General features: G+C 34.7%; 1 protein-coding gene across 2 annotated transcripts in view; it reads right to left on the bottom strand.

Annotated features, from left to right (window-relative positions):
• Positions 1-4,378: 4,378 nt before the first annotated feature.
• The window catches only part of LOC106136732 (protein dead ringer), a 117,450-nt gene continuing 108,035 nt past the window's right edge, over positions 4,379-13,793 (bottom strand). Inside the window, exons 6-10 of one of the 2 annotated variants that reach the window (XM_060949690.1) lie at positions 12,693-12,834; positions 12,262-12,469; positions 11,724-11,871; positions 11,088-11,329; positions 4,379-8,071 (exon numbers count right to left, since the gene is read on the bottom strand). In XM_060949690.1, the coding sequence (XP_060805673.1) occupies positions 7,944-8,071; positions 11,088-11,329; positions 11,724-11,871; positions 12,262-12,469; positions 12,693-12,834 (868 nt within the window). In that variant the 3' untranslated portion in view covers positions 4,379-7,943. Of the gene's footprint in view, positions 8,072-11,087; positions 11,330-11,723; positions 11,884-12,261; positions 12,470-12,692; positions 12,835-13,793 lie in introns of both variants that reach the window. The other variant, XM_060949689.1, reaches the window with a different exon arrangement.

Consider the following 13,793-nt stretch of genomic DNA (forward strand, 5'->3'; position numbering starts at 1 on the left):
AATAAGACTAAAATTAAAATTGTTGTCTTTTAAGTTAGTGCATACATGATCAATAATCGTGTTTGTGGATTCTGTTACACGCGTGGAGTACTTCCGGTGGACTTTGTTTATTATCGTAAAGTTGTTCTCTTTTAAAATATCTTTATATTTTCGAGTTTCCTTGTCAGGTACCAGTAAGTCAAAATTGTAGTCCCCAAAAACCAAAGCTCTTTTCCTTCGAACATTTCGACATGCAGTGTCAACATTTTTTTTATTTTCTACGCCAATAACACAGGTTTACAGTGATTTTGGTGCCGCCAAAACTATAACTGTTTCTTATTACATTGGGTACCCGTATTAAAACTACATACTTATTTTTGTAATGCTACGTGTAGTTTTGGAGATATGAAATATGTATAAATAAAACATAATTAGCGAATATTTCATATTTATTAACGTTATTTTGCAGGTAGAAAGCTTCTTTTTCTGGATTTTTTACAATGTTCAATATTTTGACAATCCCGTGTGATACTCCAACAGTAATCCGCCATCATATGCTCATCCCAGCGACCTTGATACCTATCTTCCATCACTTTTAGATCCTGATGAAAACGCTCTCCTTGTTCTTCACTACAGGAACCAAGATTTTCAGGGAACTTATCCAAATGACTGTGCAAGTAGTGCACTTTTATGCTCATGTTACAGCCAAGATTCTTAAAGTTGTTCAAGTGGTCTTGAACTAATTCCACATAATTTTCTGCCTTTTCATTACCCAAGAAACCTTTAACAACTTTAACGAACGATTTCCAAGCCACTAATTCCAAATCATTCATTGACTTTATGAAATCTTTGTCTCTGATTAAATGTCTTATTTGAGGCCCATCAAAAATGCCAGCTTTCAGCTTTTCTTTACTTAAACCTGGAAACTTTTTTGAAATGAAATCAAAACATGAACCAGTTTTATCCAATGCCTTCACGTACTGCTTTATTAATCCTAATTTGATATGCAGTGGAGGTAAAATGATCTTATCCCTGGAAACCAATGGTGGCTTTATAACATTTTGTTTACCAACTACCATATTTTCTCTTAAGGGCCACTCTTTCTTGATCCAATGGTCTTGTTTTGCTCTGCTGTCCCATAAACATATGAAGCATGGAAATTTTGTGTACCCGCTTTGCTGACCTTATAAAAAGTTAACCATTTTTAAATCTACGCATATGACCCATTGGTGATCTTGATACTTCAGTTTTTCTAAAACAAGGCCTACAGTTTCATATTCCTCTTTTAGCTTCGTGGAATGAGCAATCGGGACAGCTGCATATTTATTGCCAATATCTAACAAGACACATTTGAAACTCCTCTTTGAACTGTCTATAAACAACCTCCACTCGTCGGCTTGGTAACTCGGGAGACCCATTTTTGTCAAAAGGCCACCAATATCATTACAAAAAACTAAATTGTTTTCAGAGCTAAAGAATGGAAGATGTTCTCTTTCACGATTACGATAAAATGAGACTTTCGTACCTGGAGCAACTAGATTCCTCTCTTTAAGTCTAGATGCTAGTAGCTCAGACCTCTCTTTGGAAAGGTCAAGGTCTCTTATTAAGTCACTTAAAGCATTTTGAGTGAACAGTAAAGGCACTCCTGTTTCAAAATCACTGTCTTGTTCATTCGAAGAGACCTCCATCATATCTGTGCCCGACAAATCTAATGGTTCCACTCTCGTAGTGTCTGAGTATAGTAAAGGCCTTCTAGCGGACGATATCAGGATATGTCATTTTCTTTTTATTTATGCCGTGCATTTGCACTACACAAAAGTAACAGTCATCAAAGTGGTTTTTTGGTTCTGACCAAATCATAGGTACACTGAACTTCGTATGTTCTCGTTTACCACTTGCCCACTGTCTTAAATGTTCAATGCATAATTTACACACGATTTTCGGTAACCACGGCCGATCTAAATCCTTAATTTTGATCTTAAAATAGTCAAAATATATCTTTTTTACGAAGTCCGTTATAGGTTTTCTAAATTTTTTCACCACATATTCACCACAAATATAACAAAATGTATTCGGATTATTTAAACAACTTCTCTTAGACGACGACATAATAATATTATCAGATAGTTATACAAATTGACGAAATGCGAACACAGTAAACATCAGAAAATGGTTATTTATTTTTAATGTGGGTAGTTTAAAAACTACACGTAGTATTGCCGTTCTAAAACTTTTGTACGACTTTGTATCAAGTTATTAACGAAATTATGTCATAGGATTGCCAGCACCAAATTTTTTATTTTATTTTGTAGACCTGTGTAATCATCAATCTGCAAATTGTAATAACAAAATTTTAGGGGTCTATTCACGAAACGTTACGGCATATGTCTTCTTTGATTATTCTTTCTGTGATTATCCGAAATGATAGAGTGTGACAGTAAGACTTGTCAATGTTTAATTGCCGCTTTTGTTTAGGACCACTCCATCTGTTTTAAAAGGCGACTAAGGAAATAGGCACATTCATCTAGTGCAAACTTCCTTGCTGGTCCGGAAGGAAAGATAAAAAAAAATGTGCGCGAGTTGCTTCTCCTTACATCATTTATAATAAAGTGGATACTCTAAGCTGCATACAGATTGTACAGTAAGGTTATTTTAAGACCGATGTGCGTTTTTATGAAGCTATTTAGACATTTCGCTGTTTTTGGCAGAAAGCTTCGCGTGATTTTGTTGTTTAGAGATGATGTGTTCTTGTGATGTGGAAATGTCGCCACAACACGATAAACAGAAAATAGGAAAGTAGACCTCAGGCCCCGAGCTGCAACTGGGAACATGCCAGGATGTGAGAGACAATTAATAATTTTATAATGAATACATACAGTGTAGTTTGTTCCGCCGCTTCGTCTACACATGCGCTTTGGAAGCTGTGGTGGATATAATTAGATTTGAGTGATGTGAAGTCAATGAGGTATAACTTGTATTCAATTTCGAAAATAAATCTATTCTATTCTATACATTGTATCTCTTCTCTTTAAATATTTGATATATCAATTATAAGATAATAAAATATAACAAAAATAGATCTAAAAATGAAGAATCGTCGACAGTACAAAATAAAACTCAATTTCCATGATACAAGTCATTTATTTCATTACATCAAAAATTTTTGGTGTCTTACTCGAAATTCGCTACTACGTAATCTCCTGGCCTGCTACCCTCATAATAAGCATGCGTAGGCCAGTTCTCAATATCTTTCTTATAAGTATTGTACATCATCAGGAATGTACTATTTCTATGTCTACCTAATTCGTACACATATAGTATTAAGAAATATTTTTTACAATTAATATTAAATATAATATTTACTAAGTTAAAAAAATTTACTCAGTCATTTACAAAGCATTTCTATATTTTACAAAAACACTTAATGCAATCGGGTACTGGAATACCAGGTGTCCTAAATAGCAGGTATTAAGTTATATTAAGTTTTTGAAAGTTATATTGCACAACCAATTCAGAAATAAAATTGGCATAGCTTTCAAAAACATATATTTTCATTATTCAAAATTTCTATTATCTAAAAAAGTAGATAATATGTAGAAATAAAGTTACAAAAATGTAGCAGACTTTTAGTGTTTAAATATTCTTCAAAATTCTATGTACCGTACATTACATAGAATTTTGGATTCAACGCATTCAAATTATTAATTAGGTATATACAAAAAAACAAACATGCACTTTTTTTATATTTTGGTATCCTAAAACATAAAGGGCTTTATTATGTAATAAAAGAGAAAATTTTTGGAAAAATCCCATTTGTGGATTTTGAAGTTGTACATAACTTACGGAAATAGCATTATTTAAATTGTTAATCTATGTAAAGAGATTATTTAAGTAGGTACCTACACAATATTATAAGTTAACTAAAGGTTACGAAATCAGACCAAGTTTACATAGATGCATACATATAATCACGTCTATGCGGGGTAGGCTCTGTCTATCCCGCAAGGGGTTGCGGGGTAGACAGAGCCATCAGTCTTAAAAAGACTGATATGCCAAGTTAAGCTTTTTGGCTTAACGATAGAATTGTGATTCAAAAAAGTGACAGATTGCTAGCCCATCGCCTAAAAGAATCCCAATCCTATCCAAGCCTATCCCTTAGTCGCCGTTTACGACATCCATGGAAACGAGATGAAGTCTTTTTCTTTTTTTTTTATTGGTGCCGGGAACCACACGGCACCCAGTTTTTGAAGTTACAAAAACCAAATAATTTGTTTTTTTTTTTTCGACTTGTACTCGTATTCACGGGCGAACCAAGTTAAAATCTGCTGTGAAGTACCTAGGTAATCACAATTTTTTTTAAGTTCGGTATACCTGGCAAATAAAAGGAAATATGTGAGTGAAATCTCTGCCAAAACCGATAAAAAAAGAGAAACTATCGCACATTTTTGATTAATTATTATCATAAAAAATTTTTGGTAAGTATCAGCGTACAATTATTATGAGTCAATAATTTACAATATTTTAGAATTCTTCTTTCTACTGTGTTTTTATTCGATCGAATATTATTCATTGAACTTAAAGGGTTTGTCACCCGTGGACTGTGTTTTTTTTAAATGTAATATTATTGCCTGCAATAAATAACTGTATTTCCTCTGTTGGAAGGAAAATAACGCAAGGCCATGACTTCACAAATAGCAGAGAAATCTAATATTTAATTGTTCAAAAATACTTACAGTGAATGTCAAGCAATTTAAAACTAAAAGGATATGAGGTTTTATGTTAGCAATTTTAATATTTTATTACAATTTCTTTTTTTTTACTTGCCGGCGTGTGACTTTTAGGATCTGTTCAATAATTCTAAATATTGAAATAATTTCAAGGATATTTTTTTCATTTGTATCTATTGTACACGTATTATTTTGTATATTTCTCTTATCAATTTTGTTAAGTACACAGTAAATTAATAATAGAAATATACAAATAATAGCGTTTGAATATTGAAAAATAAAATAAAACTTCGCGTGCGTTTGCAATTAATCTTTGTATTTATTCATGACATTTTTTCCTACATTTTTTTATATTTTTTTTTTTAGTTCTTACTAGTAGTTCTTACTAACAGTCTTCTGCGGATTTAGATTTTCTCAAACAGTCCAACAGAGGAAAACATCTGACTCATTTATAAATAACTTACATCCTAGATAAAATACTGATATCGTAGTTGACATTAAAATGTACACCTTCAAGAGATATAACACGATCACAACATAAGCAAACGTACGAAATCATCCAGTCAATAAAAATCTATTTACACAAATTTACACAATCATAAAAATCTTTCACATGGACATCGAATTATTATATAAATATAAAGTAAAAAACTATATTTACATAAATTGTCATCTTCTATGACATCATAAAAAAAACGTATTAAAATTATTGTACAAAAACATCCATCAAGAACACGTGATTTTTATTTTCAAATGTTTTCGTTTTCTTTCTAGGCAGTGTCTTACAAATCAATTATGCATGAAATTGATATAAGCACAAACTAAATAAATTACACAGATTAGAGGCGAGAGGGAGATAGCAAAAGTTTTTGTCTCACGTAGAGACTGCAGTCGCAATGCCGCGCGTCGGATGGCAATGACTACGACCGCTCCTCAGTACATACATACATAATCACGTCTATATACCTTACGTGGGTATATATAATACGTAAAGTTGGAGAGCTAGTGAACCCGCCGAGTAACGCTCTTCTCTCTTGTAAAGCTAGAAATTTGTAGAGTGATGATTCATAGCACACCAAGGCCAAAAATCATGACCTGGCAGGCTGGCTGCTCTGCACGTCTTCTGTCACTGTCTTTTGCTTACTCTAATCACCTGTCAATTTTTTTTTATAATTATCAATAAATAAAATAAATGATAATAAATTTTGGAGCTTGCAGCAGTACCTAAGTTTTTTATCTTATGTATTTTACATTTTAAGAAATAAAAGGGTTGATGACGTGCAGGGCAGATGCCTGCCAGGTCATGATTGTTGGTCTTGGTGTGCTATGAATCATCACTCTACAAATTTCTAGCCTTACAGGAAGACCGTTAATCGGAGGGTTTGCTAGCTCTTAGCCTAGTATACAGTCTAGAGGTCTTCATTCACGAAGCTTGACATTATAATATTAGGTACCTACTCTTTCTTCCTAGAACTTCGGTTATTCGAAGTATGTAAAGAGAGAGACGATAAGAAAGTATTTGTCATGATATTTTTCATGATAAAGGGGTTTGATTGTCAACGGTTAATGAAGTTAACATTCTCATATGATGATGATTTTATGTCCTTTGTCCTGGCACTGGCTAGTGTTACAAAAAAGTTGTCATGCCGACAGAGTGGGGACCAATAGCAGCTGTAAAGGGCAGCAATCAGGTATTGATATCGTTATGGATTTGGAGATTCTAACAAAAGGGAATACGCAGTAGAAATTAAGAGTCATCGTTGCCACCTCAGTGAGCAATTTCAATTTAAGATACTTACCTATACTATACCTACACCTTACCACAAGGCATGGCACTAATTTCTTTTCATCAAAAATAATTTATAAAGAAATTTAAAAAAAAAATTAAAAACTACTTTATAACATTATAATGTTATTTTCCCTCTCGCTCTGAACCCGTTTGTCTAATTTATAAAGTTTGCTGCTAATAGTCCTATTTAGATATTAATTCGTATTAAGTTGAAAAATTAAAGAAACACATAAAAAAATACTTTGAAGAAAATCCAAATGGCACCCATAATAAAACATTTTCATTGTGAGTTCACTTTTGAGCATTTGGATTTATTACATAGCAAACTTTTAGTATTTCTTACATTGATACATTTTTTTTTAAATTAATGCGAATTAAAAATAACCGGACTACAAAGGATACTTAAATAAATTAAAGATGAACTTAAGAACAACATGAATAATGTGATGTTATGGTGTGATGTATGTATTTTGTACTTATAATAAATTTGAGTTTCAATATTTTAAAATACTACAATTGCATAAGGATATAATAAGTCCCAAATACCTCGATAAGGCTTTGAGATCAAATTTTCAATATTCGTATAGCACAGGTTGGGTCTATACCGTATGTCGTTTATAAAATGTTATCTAAAAGCTAGGCCGGTGTTAATGGTCCTAAATTATGAATTTATCGCCTTGAAGTTTCAGATATTAATCAAATTTGGAATTTAAAATATGACAAATAGTCTATGGCCATATTAGGATGCGAAAATATGAGTAAATCAAATGGTATAGAAGTTACCAAATAATAATTCCATTAAGTACAATATTACCACCTTTGTAATTAGTTAGTTCGTTTGTTTGTTCTATCTTTATTGCACACAAATTAACACACTTACAAGAAATAGTTATAAAAGAAATAAATCACTTGCAATGGCGGACTTATCTCATGAAGGGATCTCCTCCAGTGAACCGGATAGTTATTTGAGCTATCAAATCGCGCCATTGGAATCTGCGAACTAAACTGTCTGTCTGAATCTCCTGTTTAGTTTCTTTCCACAAAAGGTTGACTGAAAGAGATTGCATTAGCGATAAGTCCGCCTTTGTCCATTATTTGGACCATCTCCGTCTGTTTGTATGTTTTACTCTTTTGGTGCAATAAAGAATTTCATCTATCTATTAAGATACTACTATTGCGAAATTTTTCGATTGTGAGTTTAGTACGAGTAGCAACCTCCAGTTAACTTAAAATATATCATATAATTATCGGACTAAGGTTAAATTTTATAAAAAAATCAGTCGGTATAATTCGGCGGTAGGTTGCGGTATTCTGTGTCGTCAAGGCGACTTATAAAGGTGGTAGTATTGTACTCGCAATTGTATTTTCCCACGAGATCATAGACTGTTGCTGAATTATATGTCCTCATTTCTCTTCCGGTTTTAAGAAGGAAACTTATTATATCTGATTTAGGAGACCATCGGCCTGTGACTATTTTGTCCGTTCCCGTTTTGTGAAGGAAACAGCACTCCTTCATATGTGACTCCGTTGATTTCTATAGATACAACGAGTTGTTGGTCACCTGTGTTGGCATCACCTGTAAGAAATGAGAATGCCGGTTAGATATCAATCACTAACATAGAAAAAAAAAACACTTGCTACTAATAGAAAATTTATAGTTTTGACAATTTGAATGTTTGAATATTGTGATAGTAAGATGAGAAAAGCATTGTCCTTGCCATTGATTTATAAGCTTTCAAATTTATCTGTCATCGTAATGATATAGGTACCGCGGGAAATAGTACTAAAAAGTCACACAGTAAGTCAACATCAAAGCATCATCAAACTAAGTTTTATTTACTCTTACATGGGTAGAATTAAAAAACCTAGACCTCCTTTCAAAAGGATGAAATTAAGGTTAAATTAGACTAGAGTAGGGCCATGACCCGACCTGCTTTACTTGACGCCTATTTTCTAATCTTTATATATAGTGAGTATATCAAATTCAAATTCAAATTCAAATTCAAAATTTTTATTCATTATTATAGGATATTATTATATCGCTTAATAATTGTCGTATGGTTTAACAACTTGGTTGACGTCAAATAAATTACTTAAAAACTAAGTTTACTGCCGCTTCCAAGGCGTCAGTGCAGAAGAAGCGGTAACAAACTGCACTGCAGCATTTTCATCAACAACGTCAACTTCACAATATTAAATTATACTTAGAATAGAATGTGGACGGGAGAATACATTGTTCACGGGAGATTTATATATTTATGAGATTTAATATTGAAAAAAGAAAAATATATATATATATATATATTATGGATTGCCAATTTTAAAAAGATTTATGTACAGAGTGTACTGAAATTTTGATTTAAGTTCAAATTAAACTACAATTAATTACGAGGTTCCTGTGCCAAGCTCGAGCCAGATGTTTTTATCATTAAGGTAATCATCAGTCCTATAATAAGCCTTCCCACAAAGTACTTTCTTTACATACTCTTTGAATTTTCGGTTGGGCATATCAAGAACAGACTCCGGCAACCTATTATAAAATCGTATACAGTTCCCCATAAATGATTTACTGACTTTGCTAAGCCTATGAAACGGCATGACTAATTTATGTTTATTACGTAAATTTCTATCAGTTGTGGCACTAACTTTTTGAAAAAAAGAGGTATTTTTCCTAACATACATTATAAGATCAAAAATGTACTGGGACGCTACTGTAGGTATGTTTATTTTCTTAAAGAGTTGTCTTAACGAGTCTCTTGGTCCTAAGCCGTAAATTGCGCGAACGGCCCTTTTCTGAATTATAAAAATAGTTTGTATATCAGCCGCGCTACCCCATAAAAGTAAACCATAAGATAACAAGCTATGAAAATAGCTGAAATAAACAAGCCTAGCTGTAGCTACATCTGTCAATTGTCGGATCCTCCTAACAGCATAAGCGGCAGAGCTAAGTCTATTGGATAGTTTAGAAATATGAGCACCCCACTGTAGCTTTGCATCAATTATAATTCCTAAAAACTTTGTATTTTCAACAAATTCTAATTTCTGGCCTTCCAGTGTTATGTCAGTATTGGCCTGCCTTACGTTTGGAAGGGTAAATTTAATGCATTGGGTCTTATTAGCATTTAAAAGAAGATTGTTGGTTGAGAACCAGATAGATATGGCCGACAGTATATTATTAACCGAACTTACATTTTCGCTATGGCGATCTAATTTAAATATTAAAGAAGTGTCATCGGCAAACAGCACTATACCCGCCTGTTTTTCCACCATAAAAGGCAGGTCATTGACATATACCAAGAAGAGGAATGGTCCTAAAATTGAGCCCTGAGGAACACCCATTGAGACGCTTGAACCGCTTGACTTTACTCCATTAATATCTACAGTTTGAAGCCTATCAGTCAAATAGGATGCCATTAGTTTAGTTGATTTGTGGTCAAACCCATATTGACGAAGTTTACGCAAAAGTGTCTGATGATCTACGCAATCAAATGCTTTAGAGAGATCGCAAAAGACTCCAACTGAATCCTGTGAACTCTCCCACGCGTCATAGATTTGAGTAACAAGTGCTACTCCCGCATCAGTGGTGGACTTCCCGGCAGTGAACCCATATTGTTGGGAATGGAAAATGTTATTGATTTTAAAATATTGTTGCATTTGATTAAGCATCATCTTCTCAAACACCTTGCTCAAAACTGGCAATATAGAAATAGGTCTATAATTGCCAAGGACTGTTTTCTCCCCTTTTTTGAATAGAGGTATTAATTTGCTACATTTCATTAAATTTGGAAAAATACCCTCATCAATACATTCATTAAATATAAAAGCTAGATCAGATGCAATAATATCTATGATTTGACTTATGATACTAACAGACATACCCCAATGGTCTTCAGACTTTTTCAAATTAAGTTGTTTGAACGCCTTTAATATATTATCAGAGTTAACATATTTAAATTTAAAGACAGATTTGATGGGAGTTGTGTTATTATTAAGTAGGGTTTCAGCGCGCAATGGACAAGAGTCAACGTCAGAAGTTAGCTCCACAGGGATTTTTGCAAAGAAATTATCAAAAGCATTTACTATGTCCTGAGTTTTAGAAATACTTTTGTTACCGGATGATATTTGTTTAATACTGTCTCTATCTTTGATTTTGCCAGATTCTTTATTAATAATGTTCCATGTTTCTTTAATTTTATTTGGTGCGTTGTTTATTTTACTACTTATGTGCAAAGACTTGGCTTGCCTGCAAACTTTTTTAAATAATTTTGAATAATTTTTGACATATTCTACAAAACTGGGGTCAAAATTGTATTGTTTCTGGGCATATAAGTCATATAACTTATTCCTACTCTTGTGAATACCTACTGTAGCCCATTCACTGAACTGTAATCTATTACGAATATTGACTTGTTTCTGCTTGAACCTTTTTGAGTATTCAGCAGAAATCATATCAAATAAATTTATCAAATATTTAATTTGACATAATTAATGTTGACTTTTCGTTTACATTTATTACTTACGTTAATTTGACTTTACACTACACTAGCGCCTCTAGCGGCTAGTCCAGACGCGGTAGCCATAAGAAACCTCACCTCTAGTAGTGATCTTGAACGCAGCACCGGTGACTCCATTGGTGGGGGGGCCGTTGGCTTGTGGTGTCAGGGAAGCGCGCGACATGGCCGGGGTGCCGCGCTCGCTCTGCGGCGTGGGCGGGGGCGAGCGCGGCGACGGGGGGCGCGAGGCGCGGCGCTTGGCGGGGGGCGGCGGGGAGCGGCAAGCCTCGCGTTTACCCCCGTTTGTACAGTTGGGACTCTCGCTTAGGTTTAGTGCCTCGCTGTTGGACAAAATATGAATATTGAATAGATTTAATTTTTTAAAGTTTATCGAAGGTTAACCGATTGAACGGAAGCCAAGGCTTGTTATGGGGAAAAATTTCTGTTTTTGCATTGTTATCTGACTTATCTGAAGTATTAAGCTTCGGAGTCTTCTTTTAGGCGATGGGCATATGCAAGCAACCTGTCTTTATTTAAATCTCGTCAACCCAAACAGCCTTATAGGTAACTAGTTAGTCCATTGTGAGGATACATGGAAAGGAAACCACTGGTATTGTTAACAACGTTAATAAGGTTAAATAGTAAAAAGTGATAATACATGACTTTTCAAAGGCCTTAAATAGAAAACCAAAAAAGCACTTGCATCAAATTGATCTGAAGGGAAAACAAACTTACCGTTGTGGCTCTAATTCTGGCTGTGGACTGTTGTTATTGTTATTGTAAAGGGACCACAAGGTCAGCCTGGACACATCTATGGCACTGAGGGCTGCGGCGTCACGCGGCGAGATCATCGGCGGACCGCTGCTTGGCGGCGACTCCGATCCTGAGCAGAAGACTGAACATGTAAGAAAAGATCCTCAGATAAAAAAAATAGTCTTCTCCCATCTTGCGTAAATTCCACATCCGAGCCCCGTGTGCTCCGTTTGTACCTTTGCCGAAATGCTTATTCAGTAAAAGGTCACATGGATGAAGACTAATTAAGAAGTATACATATATTTAAGTATTCCTGATTTAGTAGGTCTGGATTCAACAAATTGCCACTTTAAGTAAAAAAAGTAAAGATCAAATTCAAAGAGGTTTACAAATCAGTGGTCGACTAAGAAGAAGGGTGGACCTTAGACCTCGTAGGTATTTATGATTCTGTTCTATCTTTTTATTAACGACTGATCAATATGCTCACGTTAATCTACCAAAAATAACAACATCAACTCACCATTCCTCATAAGTTCTCTTTGGTGATTAATCATCTTCATGTACTCTCTGACTCTCAACTCTAGCTCTTGTTGAGTCAAGGGCATGTGTTGGGGCATCGGTGGCAGGCGAGGCACTCCTGGCACCCCCCCTCCGAGGGAAAGTGATAACGGCTGCATGTGTTGAGTGAGTTGTGAAAACGACGGAGGAATGCCTCGGCTCATTGTTGGCTGCAAAAGAGATTGGAGCAAATCAATACGTATTCCGTGATGCAGTCAGAGTTATCCACAGGAAAAAAGTTAAATCCAGAATTAATAGAATAATTAACTATATTACTTGTAAATCTTCCCGACATGACATCCCAAGGGAAAAAAATATTAGGAAAGCCGACCTTATGAGACGTGGGAAGAGGCAAAGAAGAGGAGACCATACATAAGGACCTTTCAAACTTACCATTCCGAGAGCAGCCTGTGCATCATACTGTCCAGAGGTGCGGCGGCCTTCTCTCTTGTTGCCTTCAATGGCTGCGTCCAGTTCTGTGCGAGTGGATAGGTTCTTTTTGTCGCATTCGTATTCATATAAATACTTCATGTACCTGCAATAAGAAAATAAATTGGTGTCATCTCTTAGAAGACAAAGCATATTCAAAAGTCATCGATTTTTTTAGATCTTTAAAATATAACTAAAGCGGCATTTCAAAGATGCACTAAACTTGTTTAATAAATCGACAGATTACTTCGGCAAGTCTGTGTCATTATTGTCACCATCTAGTCACCATTCAATCTTTAACCGAAGAAATTTAATGATGTCATTAAGTCAACGTACCAATCCTCTCACATCGCATCACATCGTCCGCTTATAAATCATATTTCAAGCCCAATTATTATCAAAAGCCTATACTTCAAACGTATAATAGAACATCCTATTACAAGCTTAATCCTATTCTCGAAGCGAGTCAATTTTATACGAACATATTGTCAACCGTTCGTTGTCATAACTCATAATAAGAGCTCACATATTTAATACAAAACACAATAGAAAACTTTGAGTCGACCGACGCCTCATAAAAAGCGCTATGCTACCTTTTCATGAACTGTCAAATGAGGAGAGCTAAATATACGACATTCGTCATTACCACTCGTCTAATTTCGAGAGCGTAGTCTACAAATAATACACATTATTATAGAAAAAGTGAACACTGAATAACAAATCAGTCGAACGGTGAAGTTAGGAAGCTCTTGTTACCCGGACTGCAAACTGTGGAAAATAGGTAGTAATAATGGTAAGAGGCTAAGTTAAAATCAACGCTTCGTGCGTAACGATGCACAGTTTGAATTAGAAATGTAGCGTACCTTTATGTGGGCCGACAAAAGGCGTGGAGGTGAAGGAACTCTCGTGAAAGATAAATGGGAAATTATATCGGTGGATGAGTTAGACATTATTAATTATCACGTGACACATTGTCGCGACTGTCATCTCACGTACAGCATTGTGAACGAGGCTTTGTCTCTCATTCGTGAGAATTCCAATGAGTGGCTTATACATTAAGATGCC

Source organism: Amyelois transitella, chromosome 19, assembly GCF_032362555.1.
Source record: "Amyelois transitella isolate CPQ chromosome 19, ilAmyTran1.1, whole genome shotgun sequence".
In the NCBI taxonomy this organism is placed as follows: Eukaryota; Metazoa; Arthropoda; class Insecta; order Lepidoptera; family Pyralidae; genus Amyelois; species Amyelois transitella.